General features: G+C 47.9%; 1 protein-coding gene across 1 annotated transcript in view; it reads right to left on the bottom strand.

The window, feature by feature from the left end:
* Window positions 1–590: 590 nt before the first annotated feature.
* The window catches only part of LOC135824187 (unconventional myosin-X-like), a 71608-nt gene continuing 53212 nt past the window's right edge, over window positions 591–18986 (bottom strand). The window contains exons 42-58 of the mRNA XM_065336921.1: window positions 18833–18986; window positions 18155–18303; window positions 17632–17706; window positions 16572–16645; window positions 16248–16328; window positions 15484–15523; window positions 14936–15022; window positions 13333–13469; window positions 11115–11238; window positions 10699–10811; window positions 10071–10149; window positions 9439–9487; window positions 9103–9191; window positions 7640–7726; window positions 6632–6753; window positions 2559–2643; window positions 591–1776 (exon numbers count right to left, since the gene is read on the bottom strand). The exon at window positions 18833–18986 is cut by the window's right edge and continues 18 nt beyond it. Coding sequence (XP_065192993.1) covers window positions 1687–1776; window positions 2559–2643; window positions 6632–6753; window positions 7640–7726; window positions 9103–9191; window positions 9439–9487; window positions 10071–10149; window positions 10699–10811; window positions 11115–11238; window positions 13333–13469; window positions 14936–15022; window positions 15484–15523; window positions 16248–16328; window positions 16572–16645; window positions 17632–17706; window positions 18155–18303; window positions 18833–18986 — 1635 coding nt within the window. The 3' untranslated portion in view covers window positions 591–1686. The remainder of the gene's footprint in view (window positions 1777–2558; window positions 2644–6631; window positions 6754–7639; window positions 7727–9102; window positions 9192–9438; window positions 9488–10070; window positions 10150–10698; window positions 10812–11114; window positions 11239–13332; window positions 13470–14935; window positions 15023–15483; window positions 15524–16247; window positions 16329–16571; window positions 16646–17631; window positions 17707–18154; window positions 18304–18832) is intronic.

The raw sequence follows: 18986 nt of genomic DNA, 5'->3' as shown, positions 1-18986 counted from the left end.
AGTGTGTTCTGGGGTACACTTGCTCCATGAAACGTATCAGCCATTATTCGATTTGTTGTCATCATTGGCACACCTGGTACCCGCACGGCCATACCTACTATACACACTTACTTTAGCTGTCGCATCCACTCGTAGTTTAGTTAGTCGACATTCACCGATGTCGACCGAGGCAGCTCTCTTGCGAATGTGCTGCTGTGTAATAGTTACATGTGTCCAGCTAATGTCTCTGCTCCGTTCACGGAATTCAGAATAGGAAGACGGCTGTACCACCCGCTCTTTTCTTCTGTTTTAAAGCTACAGTAAAACCTGTCAAGGCGACCACCTGTCCTAGAAGACCACAGGAAAAAGGACCAACGGGTGCTAGACCCTGGATACGGAGACCACCTGGTAGCATAGACCACGTTTGAAAGTCCCTTGAGCGGTGGTCGTCTTAGACACGTTTCACTGTATTATTCATTTTCTTCTGCCCTTTATTTCATTTTTTTTGTCCTTCGCTTTAGCTTTCTTCTTACTTGGCAACCTGGCCATTAGAATCTACGAAGTAAAAAGTATACAACCACAGCGGTCATGTACCATGGGTTAACAAGGCATCCATGATTAGCACATTCTTTTTCCATGAAGATTCGCAAAAGCAGCGAGAATATGGTGATGTCATGACAACGAGTGGGAGACGTTCAAAAGCACAAACGGCTAGCAAAACAAAAGTTTTTTAAAATTCAGAAGAAGAGCTAGCTTACACGAATCAGTGGAGGCAACAGCAACATGGTACTGAGTAAAAAATTTCAAACAATTCCCTAGTATCAACAACAGAGATGCGGGTGCAAAGTCAATCGTAGCGTTAAGAGCTGTTCTAGTAAAGAAAGTAAATAAAACTGAATGATGCACAGCGATGACGTCAGGATGCACAGCGATGACGTAAGGATGCACAGCGATGACGTAATGATGCACAGCGATGACATACTAAGTGCAAGCCCCACAGGTCAGCATTTAGCAGTCGGGCGGATGGGGATATCTTTTAAAAAATAGGATGCATCATGAAGTTACTGTGCCGGGTTTTTGTATAGGTTGCTTTTGTAATGTGTATGGCACCTTCCACGAAATGGAAGAGAACAGGTGTGCATCCACGAGTGCACTCTCGCCGTGATCGCCGAAGTGTACCCCAAAATCACATGCAAGCGGATCTAAGAGCAGCGTGCGGCGGCTAGTGACACAGGTGAGCAGGGAGTGAGCCGCTCAAAGCAATCACTCTGTCCAGCGCAAAACATACATGCATCATAAAACTATAAAATTGCATTAGTCTATCAGGGCCAGCTGCATTCCTATAACTACTTTCATGATCAGCGTGACAGAAGAGATTTTATTACTAGTCAGGAGAGGGGAAAGAGAGAGAGAGAGAGAGAAGGAGCGTAAGTGTGACTGAGTGTGCGTGTGTGTGTGTGTGTGTGTGCGTGTTTGTGTGTGTGTGTGTGTGTGTGTGTGTGTGTGTGTGTGTGTGTGTGTGTGTGAGAGAGAGGGAGAGAGCGAGGGAGAGAGAGAGAGAGAGAGAGAGAGAGAGAGAGAGAGAGGAGATAGAGAGGAGAAAGAATGAGTCAGAGAAATAGAAGGGCTAACAAAGGTAGAAGAAAGGCCCCCAGTAGGCCAGTAGTAAGCACAACAAACATATTCCGCTTTTTTATTTCTCGCCGCCTACGGAGCGGCGTTCTTGCGTGCTTCACGCCGTCTTCGCCGTACAATGCCGTTGATGTACGCCTTCATCAACTTGGCTATCTCAAGAACCTGCAAGACGACGCGTCAAAATGCATAGAACACATTATTCAGTGTATGTTGAGAACGCTGCGAGACCGATGCCTCATATTAGCGAGCTGAAGGACATTGAGTGCAACTACAACCTTATTACTGGGATGAGTGTGTGCTAGTGGCATGCTGCACTGCCATAGAAATATATAGAGGGGTTTCATTGCTGCGCTGATGAGTCCGCAAAGGACGAAACAGTTCTGTCCATAGATTGAGGGTTTTCACATAATATTATGCGACATGCGACTAAATTTGTGCAGCAGTGATTATGGCATTTGGCCAGTGGAACCAACATGGCCGTCATCATGTGCCCCGTAGATACAGGGGTTGAGTGGAGTTGGAACCAACATGGATCATATCATGTGACCAATAGATGCCGGGTTTGTGTGGAGTTGGAACCAACATGGCTACAGTCAACTTCGCTAATAACGACTGCGGATATAACGACAATTCGCGAATAACGACAGAATTTCCATGCCCAGAGCAAAGTCCCATCCAACTGTAATACATAGAATGCGACTTCGGGTATAACGACACTTCGCGAATAAGGACACTTTTCTGATGCCCCGCCGAGTGTCGTTTTAAGCGAAGTTGACTGTATCCTGCATAGTCATGTGATAAGTCTTGTGATAAGTCACGTGGTTAGTCATGTGATAAATCATGTGATAAGTCATGTGATAAGTCATGTGATAGATATGAAACTACTCTACATGTAGAATGCCTAGATGTAAATATGAATGCCTAGATATAAATACCATTCTCACCTGACTGGTTTCGAAGGACATTGGCTCCTCACCCTCCACAACCAGCTTGTACGTGTTGGTGGCTGGGGCGCCAAATGATAGAATCCTGCACGCGAATAAAGAACACACACACCACAACACAGCAATCCCGGTGCAGCCCCTGCTCAGTAGTTGTCACGTTTGTCCTAGTCTCAGTGCCAATGTGGTTTCATTATAGCATAGTAAAAAAAATAAAATAAAAAAAAATCCTGATTATCACAAGCCCTGCTGCTAAGCACTTGCAAAAGCTGACAACGCGATCGTTCTAGCGACCTTCTTTCTCCGTTTCGTTTTCCTGTTGGAGTCGTTTCCAGTTCTGAGAGTTTGCTTGATTTTAACGTCATTGCGTAGGAGCCGAGTTCAACGGAGGTTGTTTTGCAAAGGCTGTTGCTGCTCTTTGGCCTGTTTTCCTGGGTTAGTTTCCAGTTTTCTATGCTTTCCTTGCCTGTCCAGTTTCCAATTCTGCATAGATCTTGCTGGACCAACGCACTTTGCCTTGGACCAAGGCACCTTTGTGATGCCAACCTAGCATTTCAAAATGGATCCGTACGTGGAGTGCTGCATTTCCCCGATTATCAGTCTCACTCGATTGTAAGTCGCATCTCCATTTTCAGGTCTGTCATATCGTTTCAGTACATTCACTTCAGTAGTAGATCATGCTCGATTGTAAGTCGCACCCTCTTTGTTGGCCCTGAAGTTTAGTGTTAAACGGTGCGACTTATATTCGGAGAAATACGGTACCTTTCACTGTGTGCGGAATGAGCGGGGAGAGATTCTCGTCGCATGCCAAAAAGATGAAAGGTGAAGCCCAAGAATACTCCGTTGGCAGTCTTTGAGTGTGATGTCAGCAAGGAGGAGTCGGTAGTAGTAGTAGTATTTATTATTCGACCAGGGAAGTCCCTGGTCAGCTTGTGTGGAGGCCAAAACATTGTACTCACTGAGGAGCTTGCGAAGAAGTTGGTTGAAATCAACGACAAGCACTGGGGTAAGCTGTCTTGTAAGAAACTTGCAGGCGAGCTCACTTGCGCTGGCTTCCCTAGCAGCACATCCTCCGTGAAGCGCTGGTGCAAAACTCTGGGCGCGACACGCCGTCGTCGCTAAACCACTTCTCAGCCCCAAACACCGGCACGATCGTCTTTCTTGGGCGATCGAGCACTACGAAAAGAGCAGGAGGAAGTTTGTCGACAACAACATTTGCCACGGGGATGAGAAGTGGTTTTACCTCATGAGAGATGGTACTGTTTGCCCCAAAATGTTGCAAACAAAGATGGAGTTGTGGAGCAAGTCGTGAACATGCCAGCTGATCCGCGTGTGTATCACAAATCGCGGATGCCAAAAGTGATGTTTTTGGCAGTCACAGCTAAGCCGCGTGATGCGTACGAGTTCGATGGCAAAGTCGGTATCTGGCCATTCACACTACAGCGAAAATCCAAGCGCAGCAACCCGAAAACAGGCCCCACACCGCGAAGGCAAATCAACAGCACTGGATTCGACATGGTGCGAAGAAAGGTTTCAACATTCGTGTTGTTACGCAGCCTGCGCAGTCACCCGACTTGAACTGCAATGACCTTGCATTCTTCGCAAGTCTTCAGACTGATGTCGAGATGGTTGCGAAGAGAACTGTGACGGACCTGGTGGCGGCAGTTGAACAGTCGTGGTCAGAATATCCAGTGGACCGTATGGCAGCTGTATGGAGAGTTCTTTATGCCTCGTTCAAAGGCATCGTGGAAACGCACGGTGACAATAGCTACAGTCACCACACAGGGAGCCGCGCTGCCCACAGTTCTTCAGAGCGCAGAGGTGACAGCCACAACCGCTTCTTTCCAATCTCTGCTATCCGCCAGGCTGAGAAGGCGAAAGAAACAATGGCCCAGCAGTTGGACACGCCAGCAACTGTCAACTCGAGCGACAGCAGCTCCAGCGATGCTGAATCGGATGAGTAACTCTTGTCTTGACTTGTATGTATCTTTGACCTCGCGTGATTTGAAAAAAACTTGCTATTTTTCGCTACCTTGCCGCCTTCAGCGGACTCGCTACGCTCTGTACAATTGCTGAACCTGTTGTATCTCATTTGAATGTCTTTTATGAGTTGTTCTTCTGTACAGTAACGGCTGGGTTTGTCATAAAGCGAAGCAAACTTCAAGTTTTGAACTGTCAAAGATAAGCGACAATTGCGATGAGCCGGACCTAGTATGTTTGAGGGGGTAGAGAATAATTTAATATAAAGTGTGTGTGTCTTTTATCTACATGTACATGTATGTACATGTAGATGAACCCACCACAACTTTATATATATACAAGACAAGATGAACCTGGACATCAAATCGATGAAAGAGTCCGGAGAGATTATTGTCAAAGCCGACAAGACTTGTACAAAGTCCCCAAGGATAGTTACAAGAAGCTGATGGACGACAACATCACGATGAATTACAAGCACGCCCCAGTTGATGCCTACAGACATATCAACATGGAAGCCAAGGAGATCGCCCACGGACTCGATATTGCCGACCGCGTAGAGGTTATGGCACAGGCCGATGCTTTTGTCACACTCAAGGACCATAAGGACCGGTTCGCTAACGACTTAGCCTGTCGGCTGATCAACCCGGCCAAGTCGGAATTGGGAAGAGTAAGCAAAGCCATGCTGGAGAGACTCGTGAGTGCGGTGCGTGCTGGAACTGGTGTTAAGTTATGGAAGAACACTGCGGCAGTCATCGAATGGTTCAGGGGCATTGACAGGAAGCACGAGTGTACATTTCGCTGCTTTTCGATGTAGTCGAGTTCTATCCATCGATTTCTGAGCAGCTTCTAGAGGAAGCGCTTGACCTGGCATCACGACATACCACAGTGACGGACCAGGAGAGGCGTGTCATCAGACATGCAAGAGAGTCCCTGCTGTTCCATGACGGTAAGGAATGGGCGAAGAACCGCGGCGATGGTCTTTTCGATGTTACCATGGGATCGTATGATGGTGCGGAAGTCTGCGAGTTGGTGGGGGTGCTGGTCCTGGACAAACTTGCGGAGATTTTCGATAGGAGCGGCATCGGATTATACCGCGATGACGGCCTAGCTGTGCTGAGAAATGCCTCTGGTGCGGCGGCCGACAGAGTGCGCAAGGATATCACCTCTGCCTTTGCGTTGTTTGGCCTGAGAGTGACCATTGAGGCCAACCTAAAAGTCGTCAACTACCTGGACGTTACGCTTAACCTCCAAAACGGCAACTACCAGCCTTACAGAAAGCCGAATGATAACCCACTCTACCTCAACATCCAATCCAACCACCCGCCTAACATCCTCAGAAACCTACCGAAGGCAATGGGTAGACGCATCGCCAGCATCTCGGCTGACGAGGCAGTGTTCGACAGGTTTCTCACGGTCTATGCTGATGACAGCGATTTGAGTGGCTTTTCTTGTTTGTTTTCTCTAAGGCGGAGAAAACAAACAGCTATCAAGCATGACGGAGTGGCAATCGAGCGGTGCACCCCTTCAAAATTGTGGTTTGGATTTCGACGGTTGTCTCTTTCGTTTTGTTCTGCATTCTGTTGCTGTTGCTGGTGTTGTTGTTGCTTTTTTTGTATTTAAGGGCATACTTGCCTGCTCTCTTTGCTTGCACGAGTCGCCGCCATTTTGCCGAAGGCTTCGTGCGGACACTGCAGTCGCGGGCCGTCATGTACGGTTTTCTCACGATCTGTGCTGATTACAGCGTGTGTAAGGGTTGCACTTTCCGGATAGTACGGTGCCGGCCTTCCTAAGCTAAGGTATTTCCAGAAAAGGCAAATACGGACAAGTAGCCATCGAACTGCCGGTGGAACTTTCAGACGTAATCAAGACGATTGTTAGTCTCGCCATCTGTCCAACGAACAGTTGCGTCGGAAAGGGCTGTGAAGATGGGACCTGGACTGTAATGAGAGAGCAGAGGAAAGTACCACTTTCACACATATTCTGATGCTTTTCACACCAACCAAAGTGTATGGCTCAAGATACCTTTCGACATTTCTCACAGCTCCGCGTTTAAATACCAGAAAATTGTATTTTACGTATTCAGACCAGAAACTTACTGAGCATACGGATAGGAGCAAAGTGGATCGCTTTCACCACGGCGATACACGGCAATCGTCTCCTTGGACACCGCCAACCACAGGTCCCGCGGGAATCGACTGTTCTCCTTTTCGGCGGCATACTACGAGAGAGAAACAACAGGGGTGTACATACATGTATGTAAAACAGTCGAGAGAACGTGACTGGAAAGCTACGGATATACATGTACATGTATATAGCTGGTATAGTCAAATCTGTCGTAAGCGACCGCCCCTTGGTGCAAGAAAAAGCGGTCGCTTACGGCAGATGGTCTCTTACGGCAGATGTATGGTAAATCCGGCATACCAGGTATATGCTTCCATGTACTCAAATCGACGAGAATAATGTGATTTTTTTATTGGATATTCAACGACGACCATACCCGTATAGTACGCGTATGCGACATGGCAGTAGATCGACACTGCCTGGACTTGAGAGCTACAGTACAGCCTCAGTACAGGCCAGGCGCCAGTCGATCGCACTTCAAGTGACTTGCGCGCAATTGCAAGACAGCGCATTTTCACACTTTGCAGTTGACAGCGCACTGGCAAGTACAGTTTCGCACCTGACTGAACCTGGGTCGCGGTCGCTTACAGCAGATTTGAATGCAGCCACCGTGCATGAAATCGCGGTCGCTGGTCGCGCACAGCAGATGGTCGCTCTGGACAGGTCAGTTTGTATGTGAAACCGTCGGTGCTCGGAAAGTCGGTCGCTAATGGTAGATGGTCGCCTACAGCAGAGGTCGCTAACGGCAGATTTGACTGTATGTTACAACCCGCCATAGATCCAGCTACAGCACGCTCCGGGTTGTAAGCCAAATCCCGATTTCCAGGTTCCTGCCACGTTGCTCCAATGTACATTGACATGAATACCTATGAGCAGAGAGGACCAGTCAACCAACGTGAAATGCCACGGCACTAGCATTCGTGACTAGGTCTCGTGCACGACCTGTTGGTTGTCGCAGGTTACACAAAGTCAAGAGTGCGTACCTCTACGTCGAAGAGTGTCGCACCGTAGCCACTCCACTCCCGAATGATCTCCATGTACTGTTCCATTGCGACTTGCTCTGTCATGCCCTGGCAACGGAACAAAAGCAACAGCAACAGAAGCAACAGCATCAGCATCAGCAGCAGCAACAGAAGCAACAGCAACAGAAGCAACACCAGCAGCAACAGATACACTGTCGTGAGGCACAAGCTGCTGGTACTTTTTTGCTCACCTCACAAAGATTCACCTAGGGTTCCCAAGGTCATGCCTGTTGGGACTCCCCTAGTCAAATAATAAATACTACTACTATTGCAGAGCATCAGCAGCATCAACCACAATAGCAGCAGCAGGAATGGAAACAGAAACAGCAGCAGCGGCAGTGACATTATCAACAGTAGCAGCATCAGACGCAACGAAGTGGCTGATTTTCACAATGGCACATGTTTACGATGATCTCTCCCACACATACGTAGAGAATGTCTAAACTAGGACCTGGGGGAGGGATATAGATCACACCAGTGTGAGATGCAAAGGGCTGGTCATACACTCACCATACACATACTAAATGAAGAACGGATTAAAATACATGTAAAAAAAGAGAGAAGAAAACACATGAGAATGAATTATGCAGCAACTAACCACGACTGTAACAAGATTGATCATGTGTTTCTTTTTCTCTTTTTTACATTTATTACTGGCTCAGTATCCGAGTTAGGATTCAAATATGTAACCTTATTCAAGATTACTACAGTCCAGCCGTGCTCGACATCATCACCAAGTCCTCAAGCCCTACATGAGTACCATTGGAAGTGCTGTGCGAGCAGAAGAAGAATTTGTCTGGGAATGGACTCAGATGGAGAGCCAAGGTTTAATTCATACAAAAGAGAAAGACCAAGGAACTACAAGTTACGCTATACTTACTGTCCACTAACACCACCGTCGGTCAGTGTCATGCAATGTTATCGCATGAGCTGATTTTTTAGTAACTGGTGGTGTTAAAAGAGAGTAAATTATCGTGTCCGTTCCCACTAACACCCGGTAAACCCTAGCTGGTGGTGTTAGTGGACAGTATAGCGTAACTTGTAGTTCCTTGGTCTTTCTCTTTTGTATAACTTTGTCTGGGATTCGATTTCTTCATTTTTCTCACAAGGACTTTACATACTGGAATTTTTTTATTTTATTTTTTTTACAAGAACCACAAACCATCATGGTGCAAACGCCGGAAAAAACGCACAGAGATGCAGATAGTGATGGCAGCCGAAGCAATGGAGGCGGGGCAAGAGCAGCGAAACCGACCAGGGGTCTCGACTTCAGCAGTGCTCATGCGCGTTTAACTGCGGACTAATTGCACTGTGTACACAAAAAGCCATGGTAGATTGGAGATAAGGTTCTCGGGACGAACTGCCTATCATCTGGTTGGGGCTATTTGCATCATCAGCGAAATGTTCTGGCTCAACAGTCCTACCTTGAGTTTCTTCCACTGGTCAGAGATGGACATCTTGATGTTCTGGATCTCCTGCTCTGAATACCCCGTGTTTACATGGCTGTCATCACCTGCAGATACACAGATACATGTATACACAGACATGCACACACATACATGTACACCATGCATGTACATACACGCACACGCACACACTCGCACGCACGCACACACACACATACATTTCATATTGGCCGTGGTTGGCTATAAAAACCCTGCAATCGTCACGCAAAGTGGTCATTGGCTACCCCAGCCATGTATTGCTTGGAATTAAACTAAAATAAACTGACGGCTCATATTACAATCCGGTGGACTCACCCTGTCGGATACGCTTGAGTGTGTTTGTACCAAGACCTCGCAGCGTCCCCTGAGAAGTGAAAACATCACAGAGGCACAGTAGAAACACAAGTCACGTGACAAAAAACGATATAGGTGTAGGTGTGTCATACTGGGGATTAGACATGATGTCATCATGTGTGTAATGGATGTCATCATGTGTGTAAATGATGTCATCATGTGTGTAAATGATGTCATCATGTGTGTAAAGGATGTCATCATGTGTGTAAAGGATGTCATCATGTGTGTAAAGGATGTCATCATGTGTGTAATGGATGTCATCATGTGTGTAATGGATGTCATCATGTGTGTAATGGATGTCATCATGTGTGTGAATGTCATCATGTGTGTGAATGTCATCATGTGTGTGAATGTCATCATGTGTGTGAATGTCATCATGTGTGTAAAGGATGTCATCATGTGTGTAAAGGATGTCATCATGTGTGTAAAGGATGTCATCATGTGTGTAAAGGATGTCATCATGTGTGTAAAGGATGTCATTTTGAGTGTGAATTATGTCATTTTTGTGTAAATTGTGTCAGCATGTGGGAATTGTGTCAGCATGTGGGAATTGTGTCATTCCGTATGCCATGGCACGCTGTGGTAGTGTGTACCTTCAAGGTTCCACTACGCTCTCGCTCTGCACCGTGTCCCGACTTCTTCTTCACTGGGTAGAAACTGAACAGGTCAGAGCTGAGAACAAGATACACACGCACATACACACACGCATATATTATACAAACACGCATATACACACGCATGTGCAAAATGAGTACGTGCATACACACGTGGGCACACACGTGGACACACACGCGGACACACGGTTTAGTCAACACACAAATCACCGTAGAAGTAGAGCGATGTGGCTGTTCAGAATTCCTTTTTTTCACATGCACACACAGACAGGCACACACATGCACACGCACACATGCACGCATGCGCACACACGCGCAAAAGCACACACACATGCACACGCACACATGCACGCATGCGCACACACGCGTAAAAGCACACACACACATGTACCATGTATTCCCCCATCACAAGAGAAGCATGCAAATCTACGAATTCACTGGATGTGCACCCACAGATCTTCTCTTTATAGCAACGATAGCGGGTCTGATTCTGAATGAAACAGATCAAGACAAGCGCCAGATAACTGCTTAATCTACACAACTGGCGAAGCCATGTGAATCGACCGCCTAATGCACAGACATACACACACACACACGCAATGCTTACTTCCATTGTCCGGCCTTGTAGTTTCCTTCTTTGTATTGCAGTCTCAGTGCCGACAGTCGTATTAACCTTTGCTGGTTAGCTGGGAACCGACCAAGATGTACTGCATCGCACGCCTATACACAAACACATACGTACACACACGCGGCCACAGACACACACACACGTGCACATGAAACCACGCACACACACACACACATACACACCACGCAGAGAGACACACACACACACACGTACGTACATATGTAGACTATCCCTTGCCACATGCTTCCAAACAAACAAAAAACACTCCAAACCAATCCGAGAGAAGACATAGAGAAAGTGGCCACCATTTGACGATAGAAGTAGTGACTGATTTCCCCAACGTCGTCTATCGTTTCAGTTCTTCTGCAAATTGTCACTGAAGATGTCAGACTAACCTGCTCAAAAAGGAAGCCTCCCTCGATGCCGTCCATTTTGATGTTCTCGACGTCGAAGAAGCAGAAGACCTTGAAGAAGAGTTTCCATTTCTCACCACCTTCGTTGATACCATGTACTTGATATCTGCATACAAACAAACATGTGTGTGTGTGTGTGAGTGTGTGTACACATACGTAAATTTCAGGAACCGTTTCAGGTTGATCCACAGACAAAAAACCGTCACCAGCTTGTTCCTAGAAGGGCCAGCCTGGTTGACGAACAGCGAGTCTACAGACGTCGTCCCTGGTGAGGGCGAGGTCCGCTGTCGACAAACCCTGGCAAAGTGACCCCCTTTGGGCATAGCATGTCTGGTTATAGGAGTTGCATTGGCCCTTGGGGTGAGTCGCCCCACAAAACCTGCACGTGCTAAGGTCCGACTTCAGCGTTTCTGCCTGCACCTGCTGCCGCTTGTAAGTGGACTTCATTGCCGCCGCCATTGCTAGGTCGGGCAGCTGCTCACCGAGGCCAGATTCCGTATCGGTAGAGGATTCATATGCAGAGCATATCTGCATGACCCGATCGAGCGATAACTCACTGGCATACTCTTCTTCGAGCACCCGTCGTTGCATCGCTCGATCCCTTAGGCCACAGACGAGCCTGTCGCGGAGCCAGGTTTCCCGAAGTTGGGCTTCATGGCCGCACAGTGACCCGCATCTGCCGCAGACTATCTGGGTAACTGCAAGCGTCATGCAGCTGAGGCAGACCCGAGAAGTACTGGCTGATACTTTCACCTTGTCTCTGGCTCCGGCCATGGAAGGCCTGGCGGTCGAGTAACGGGTTTCTTCGCTTTCTCAGGAAAGCATGGACAGCAACCCGCTCATCATCGCCGTCGGCTATGGGAACTACACCCGCCTGCCACAGCCGCACCCAACCGTCGTTCAGAGCTGGACGGAGAACTGCCTGCTGCGTAACTGTACCTGCGTTTCTGAATAGCCCAGTCAACGACACGTAGTCGGACCACTCGACTTTCCACTCGAGGAAACCGGCTAGGTCTATCGAGTCCGAACTGGGCAGGTGGGGTATTTCCGCTCTCCTGGCCCACAGCCCTGCCTCTGGCTGTCTTGAGGTGGATGGTGGCGGGCCGCTGCGTGTGCCTGCGGCGGCCTGGCTTGACTGCACCATTGTGAGCCTAAGCAGAACCTGCTGCTGCTGGCTGAGGGATTGGACGATAGACTGCAGCAGGCTTCCTTCTTCTTGAGCTCCTGGCTGCATCCGCTCTGTCAATCCATCGCTGGTTGCTGCTGCTGCTTCCTCGGCCTTGGCCTTGACAGAGGTTGGTGTCTTTCGCTGCGCCATGTTGTGTCCTGCTCAAGGCAGACCAACTCTTCGAAAGATGAGAATGAATAGATCGGTGAAACGCAATGGCTTTAAAGGGAAACTGGCTGCAAAGGCGGCTTGAAAGGTGACATGTGAATGTGCTAACGTTATGCGCAAGGCGCGAGAGGTCCAGCAGTGCAGCGTGCTACAGTGCATGGAAACAGGTGCGACCACTGTAGCAGCCTTAGTGCCAAGACCCATGCAGGGAAAGGTGCTGTAATACCAACACAGGGTTCAAACAACGTCCGGTGGTGGAAGCACATGATATAAGTTGCAATCACTCACACGCGCACACACGAGCGTGCATCTGCCCACACAAGCTGCCCACCCTACCCACGCAGTACCAGCAACCTCTAACCCCCATAAACAGTGCACTCACGCAGAATCAAGGGAAATCATGCATGATCTGATATACACCATTGATAGAATTCACTACAGTGTCTAGTCCCTGCCCCAAGGACTAAACAAATTCAAATATTGGAATTCAATAGCTACAACAAGAACGACGTCGACAATGGCGAGGACAACTAGCTCTAACTTTTACTACGGCTAACAACAGGGGTGCAGCAAGCCGGTGCGGCCACTTTTTTTAACTCAATGGCAAAAGAATGCAGGATTTTGCACCCTAATTTCAAAATTTCCCTGGGGGGACACCCCCCCCCCCCCCCCCCTCCAACCGGACCACCTACAACAGCCGTGCTACGCGACTGAACACGTGTTATGGAGAGCACAGAGCACAGAAACCACTGATGATGTGAAATGCGGGAAGAGCATGGGATGGAAAATGATAATAACAACATTGATATAGACAAATGGGAATCAGAACAACAATATTCTAGTCTTCAACTGCTATTGCCGCACCTTTCAAATCTGGAAATGGTGTCGGCGACGATGACACGATCTTCGATGTTCTTTGACAGCGACCCACACTGCTCAAACAGTGCAAACTTGTTATGGCTGTGCTGTACACCCATGCCCATGCAGAGCTTTTCCACGATCTGCAGGTGACAGGAACACGTGCACATATGCATACATTTTCACGTTGTTCACATTTCATATCTTCTGTCTTTCTGTCTTCTTCTCCTGTCTGTCTTCTTGCTTGGTTTTTTCTTCCTTTCCCATCCTTGGGAGAGGATGCATTTCTTGGTGGGGCCGTATGTGGTGATGGGTGTATTGGTGTATTTGTGCTACGAGTTCCCCTTTTGGCGCAGGTCCCCTTTTGGCGCTGCGTCCACGCGGACTGCGCAGTTGGCGCCACTGCACGCATGCACCATATTTATTATACCTGCAGCCATTCTTGTCTTTCTGCTTGCTTTTCCTGAAACTCTCCTCGGAACAAGAGTAAGAATCTGGTCTTCATACCGTGTGATCGTTTTGACTGCATACTAGTTGACATCACGAACAATGACGAGTTTCTCATGCATGATCGAAAGTCATGCCATACTCATACAAGCCTTAGCGCAGACCAGCAACTGGCAGCAAGCAATGGCTTCACCATAACATATACATGTGCAGCACTCATAACACGGAAAACACACACACACACACAAACACACACACACACACACACACACACACACACACACACACACACACACACACACACACACACACACAACACGCATGCCTGCACGCATACATATTGCAGCTATTTCCCCGGTATACACAGGTAGGGATCTCAGCGCGTGCAGTGCGCAGGGTGTTTGCGCATACATTGCGTCATCGAGTTTTGAGTGCAGCTCGCGGACACAGCAGAAAAATGGCGACGGTCGATTTTCGACACTAGGGCCAGGGGACGCGGTGGACACTAGCGGAATCGTCATCTTCATCGTCGTTCGAACATACTTTGTAATTCCCGCCGAAGGACAGCGTGGCCAAGGCGATATTGCCCCGGTCGATTTTCCTATAATTTTCCATGCGGCAAGAACCCACTTCAGAGAGGATTCAGTCAAAAATTCAGACGTTTTCTCCGGTTAGATTGTCCTAACTTCGATTTTCAGTGCATCAGCCATCGCGAACATCGCCGCCATTATCACTCGGAGAGAAGACATCGCGCTCAGTGGAAGAGGTGTTCACGCTGCGTCCAAGAGTGAAAGATTGTGCTCTTTGACCCTCCATAGTTCCTCTGAGAGAGTGTCTGGGAGATAGGTAGCTTGGAGATGGCCGTAGAACGTGCTTTCTTGGACACAATATTCAGCCATTTCTACTGTCTTCTTCAACTTGATTTATTTCGAAAAAAATGTTCTTTTCCACGATTTCTGCACTGGACGCGTTTGGGATCGAAAATCTCACCTGCGCAGACTGGCTGCGCAGTTCACGCGCTGAGATCCCTAACACAGGGGAATAAGGGCAATGAAAAATACGTTAGGGTTGGGAATGCCCAAGTAAAATAATATAATACAAATACTTCGAAGTACAAAAAACAACAAAACGCAACAGGGTTAAAAAGACATAGCACTCTCACCTGTGAGGCAGTGGTGGACGAGTCGACCTTGATCTTACATACACCGCCTCCGAAACAGTAGACGGAGACGGATAACTCCTTGCGTGCCTGCATGTGTGTGTGCATGTGTGTGTGTGTGTGTGTGTGTGTGTGTGTGTGTGTGTGTGTGTGTGTGTGTGTGTGTGTGTGCGTGCGTGTGTGTGTGTGTGTGTGCGTGCGTGTGAGAGTGAGTGTAAGTGTGCGAATAGACAAACCGGCAACGACAAATGCAACAAAAAAGTCATTTCTCTAGCGACAACCACCACCACCACCACCACCACCTGGGTCACGAATAGACAAAGGCACTGATCCTAAGCCACATGTGACCATCGCACAGATCAATAGCTGTTCTGAGCGCAGAGCGAGGGGATATAGAGGCTCTATAAATTATCTTGTCTTCACATCACACAACTGGTGGTTGCACACAATACAGCAGTGGGAGCACAGCAAGAATTTGATGCTGAAAATGCAATCAGTGGGTAAAAATTGGACGGCGTTGGCCGTGCCAATATACATGAAATGAGGATTACCGAAACTGCGGCGATCTCGTCACGCGACGGTGGGAAGTCTCTGCAATGCAAAGGGCAAAGGAGAATAAACAGACATGAGAGAAGGAAAACCTCGAAAAAGCAGATACACTGGCTAGGCCTGATTGAGAGATCACAGCCATACAGAGTATACTATACACTGCTGCAGCTTCACTGACTAATCACGCACGCATGCACACACACCTGACCTTTGACGCCCATCGCCAGAGGCGATGATAGCAATGCTACGGCAGAAGCCATAGCAACTTGTGCTGGGATTTCACCATTCAACAGCTTGCAAGGCTGAAGAATTGACCGTCACTATTCAGCCTGGTCTACACCATACAGCTATTTGGAGTGACATTTTCTGGCCAGTGAATCCCTATTTTTGGTCTTTTCATTTTTTTCCCGCACACACATCACACCACATACTCCGGCATGCACTGGCTGTTGGTAACCACCCAGGAGAATGAAAGAAAAGTCAGGAAGAGTCTGAGAAAGAGAAGAAAGACGTGTGTGACCATAATCGTCGGGAATCGAACCCGCAATCTATCGATTGGAAATCACTGCACATACCACTGCACCATATGGGACACACACACAGACACATGGGCACACGCATGCACACACGCACAGACGTAGACATGAACCAGTTGGGCATCAACTGTATGATCAGCCATCCGTGATGCACTGTGATGCTCAACGCACAGCGAGGCTCGAGATACAGTGATTTTGATCTTTTACAGCACCGTGTCACTGAAACTAACCTTGTCTTCGTCTTCTGTATCGCCTTCTCACAGTACGCTGCAAAGCGCGCTGATTCCGTGTTGGGATGCTGTGCTTGTACTCTAGAAAAGAGAAACACAAACCGACATAACAGCAGTATTACCACAACCACTACCGCCACCATCGCAGTAGCAAACCAAACAAAGTTGCAACAAAACTCCTACAACACAGATATACCCGTATACAGCCAGTCTGGTTCAGAAACGGAAATATCCGCAGGTGGAGGTTGATTTCGACTATGGAAAAGCGCACCGACTTCTACGGCCTTGGCGAAGAGACACTGAATTTAAACCAATGGCACCTACCGCTTTAGATGCCAGCTAAGGAAGCGGAGGTACTTTCTTGACGGCAAGAAGCACACGCACATACATGCCAACACCTACACAAGGACAGAATAGCAGGCGGACAGACAGACAGACAGACAGACAGACAGACAGACAGACAGACAGACAGACAGACAGACAGACAGACAGACAGACAGACAGACAGACATAATTATATACACAGACAGATATACAGACATACAGACAGACCTACAGGCAGAGAGACAGACAGACCTACAGGCAGAGAGACAGACAGACCTACAGGCAGAGAGACAGACAGACCTACAGGCAGAGAGACAGACAGACCTACAGGCAGAGAGACAGACAGACCTACAGGCAGAGAGACAGACAGACCTACCGGCAGAGAGACAGGCAGAAGGATAGACAAACAGACCGGCAGAGCTTGCAATGATACAAAGTGACTCCTGAAAGAGTGCACAGTTCGCATTATACAGAGTGACTTGTGAAACAGTGCAGCAGAGTTTGCAATGATACAGAGTGACTTGTGAAAGAGTGCAGCAGAGTTAGCAATGATACAGAGTGACTCCTGAAACAGTGCAGCAGAGTTCGCATGATCCAGAGTGACTTGTGAAAGAGTGCAGCAGAGTTAGCAATGATACAGAGTGACTCCTGAAACAGTGCAGCAGAGTTCGCATGATCCAGAGTGACTTGTGAAAGAGTGCAGCAGAGTTAGCAATGATACAGAGTGACTCCTGAAACAGTGCAGCAGAGTTCGCATGATCCAGAGTGACTTGTGAAAGAGTGCAGCAGAGTTTGCAATGATACAGAGTGACTCCTGAAACAGTGCAGCAGAGTTGGCATGATCCAGAGTGACTTGTGAAAGAGTGCAGCAGAGTTTGCAATGATACAGAGTGACTCCTGAAACAGTGCAGCAGAGTTCGCATGATCCAGAGTGACTTGTGAAAGAGTGCAGCAGAGTTTGCAATGATACAGAGTGACTCCTGAAACAGTGCAGTAGAGTTCGCATGATCCAGAGTGACTTGTGAAAGAGTGCAGCAGAGCTTGCAATGTGTTTTCTTACCTGCCATGTCCTCACTGTTAGCAGACCATCAGGATGTTTCACACCGGCCGTCTGCTTGATTAGTTGACAGTAGATCTAGAAACCGCGCACACGCACATACATGCGCACGCATGAACGTACATTGATGTTTGCGCATCGTGAGAGTAGCTCTACTATGCGTACTGTACATTTTCCAGCCAGCGGTACACAATCATCTCTCCAACGCCATCGCAACCAAGGTCTTCCACTCCTATTGCAATTATAAATCTCCAATTATTTCACCCCTGGGGATTCATCAGGGAGTACATGTATAGCGATGAAATCAAGGAAGGGGGGGGGGTACAACACATGCAATAGTGGCCATGATCATAGGGTGTTAGTAAAAAAAAAAAGAGAAAAACACTAAACAATGGCTATGATCATAAGAGATTGCTTTTAATTTTATTTTTACTGAAGTTCACATTCCCTACTTGTAAAATTAATAATAATAATAGACAAGGTGAGCAAAAGATAAGCCCTTGCAGATACAGACAACACAACTCACTTCACTCCTGAGATCGGGCAGGTCGAACGCCGTCTGCAGAATGCCCTGTATGACGGGGACATAGTCAGAGATGGACTCGGCCTGCACCAGAGAGCCAAACAGCTGAATGGCCTCCTCCTGTCGTGTTCCATAGCCCTTGCTCCTGGCACCTACACGGTGTCATGGTGGTGGTGAGAAGGGAGGACGAGAGAAGAGACAAGGAGACAAAGGAGATGAGGAGAGAGGATAGAAATGAGGAGGTAACATACGATCAGCGCAATATTGAACTCGCCACCGGGTGGTACCGAACTGCTATTCTTGCATATTTCCACGGGCACCATTCTTGGTCCTCTTCCGTGTACAACACATAGAATCGGAATCAATAAAATAAAATGCACAGCCATTCTGCACAAACATGCAACTATACACGCCATAAAAGGAACAGTTTGTTGGCTCAAAGAACGTCGTCTTGTGACGCTCACGTTCTTTGAGTCAACAAAATATTCCTTGATGATGTGTGTAGTTGCATGTTTTATTGATCGCGATTTAAAATAAAATAGTCTTCTCGTCAAATTTTCCAACACAGAGAATATTACTAAATCAGGAGTGGCCATGCAGGCCTCGTTCAAATGACCCGGGCTCCAGGCAACAATGGCGTGACAATGGCGTGACAATCTTTTTTTTCTAACTCGGTCTTACGTTGCGTGTTGACCTTTCCGTAGGGCAGAGGCAGCAAGGCTGACGTCATGTCTGCCGTAGACTGTACGAGTATGGGGTTGATGCGGTACACGCGGTCTGGGTCTTTGCTGGTGCGCAGCTCATCGACCAGCTTCTCGTAGTGACTGGATATCAC

The sequence above is a fragment of the Sycon ciliatum genome, chromosome 9 (genome assembly GCF_964019385.1).
Source record: "Sycon ciliatum chromosome 9, ocSycCili1.1, whole genome shotgun sequence".
NCBI lineage: Eukaryota > Metazoa > Porifera > Calcarea > Leucosolenida > Sycettidae > Sycon > Sycon ciliatum.
This window is presented reverse-complemented; position numbering and strand designations above follow the sequence as displayed.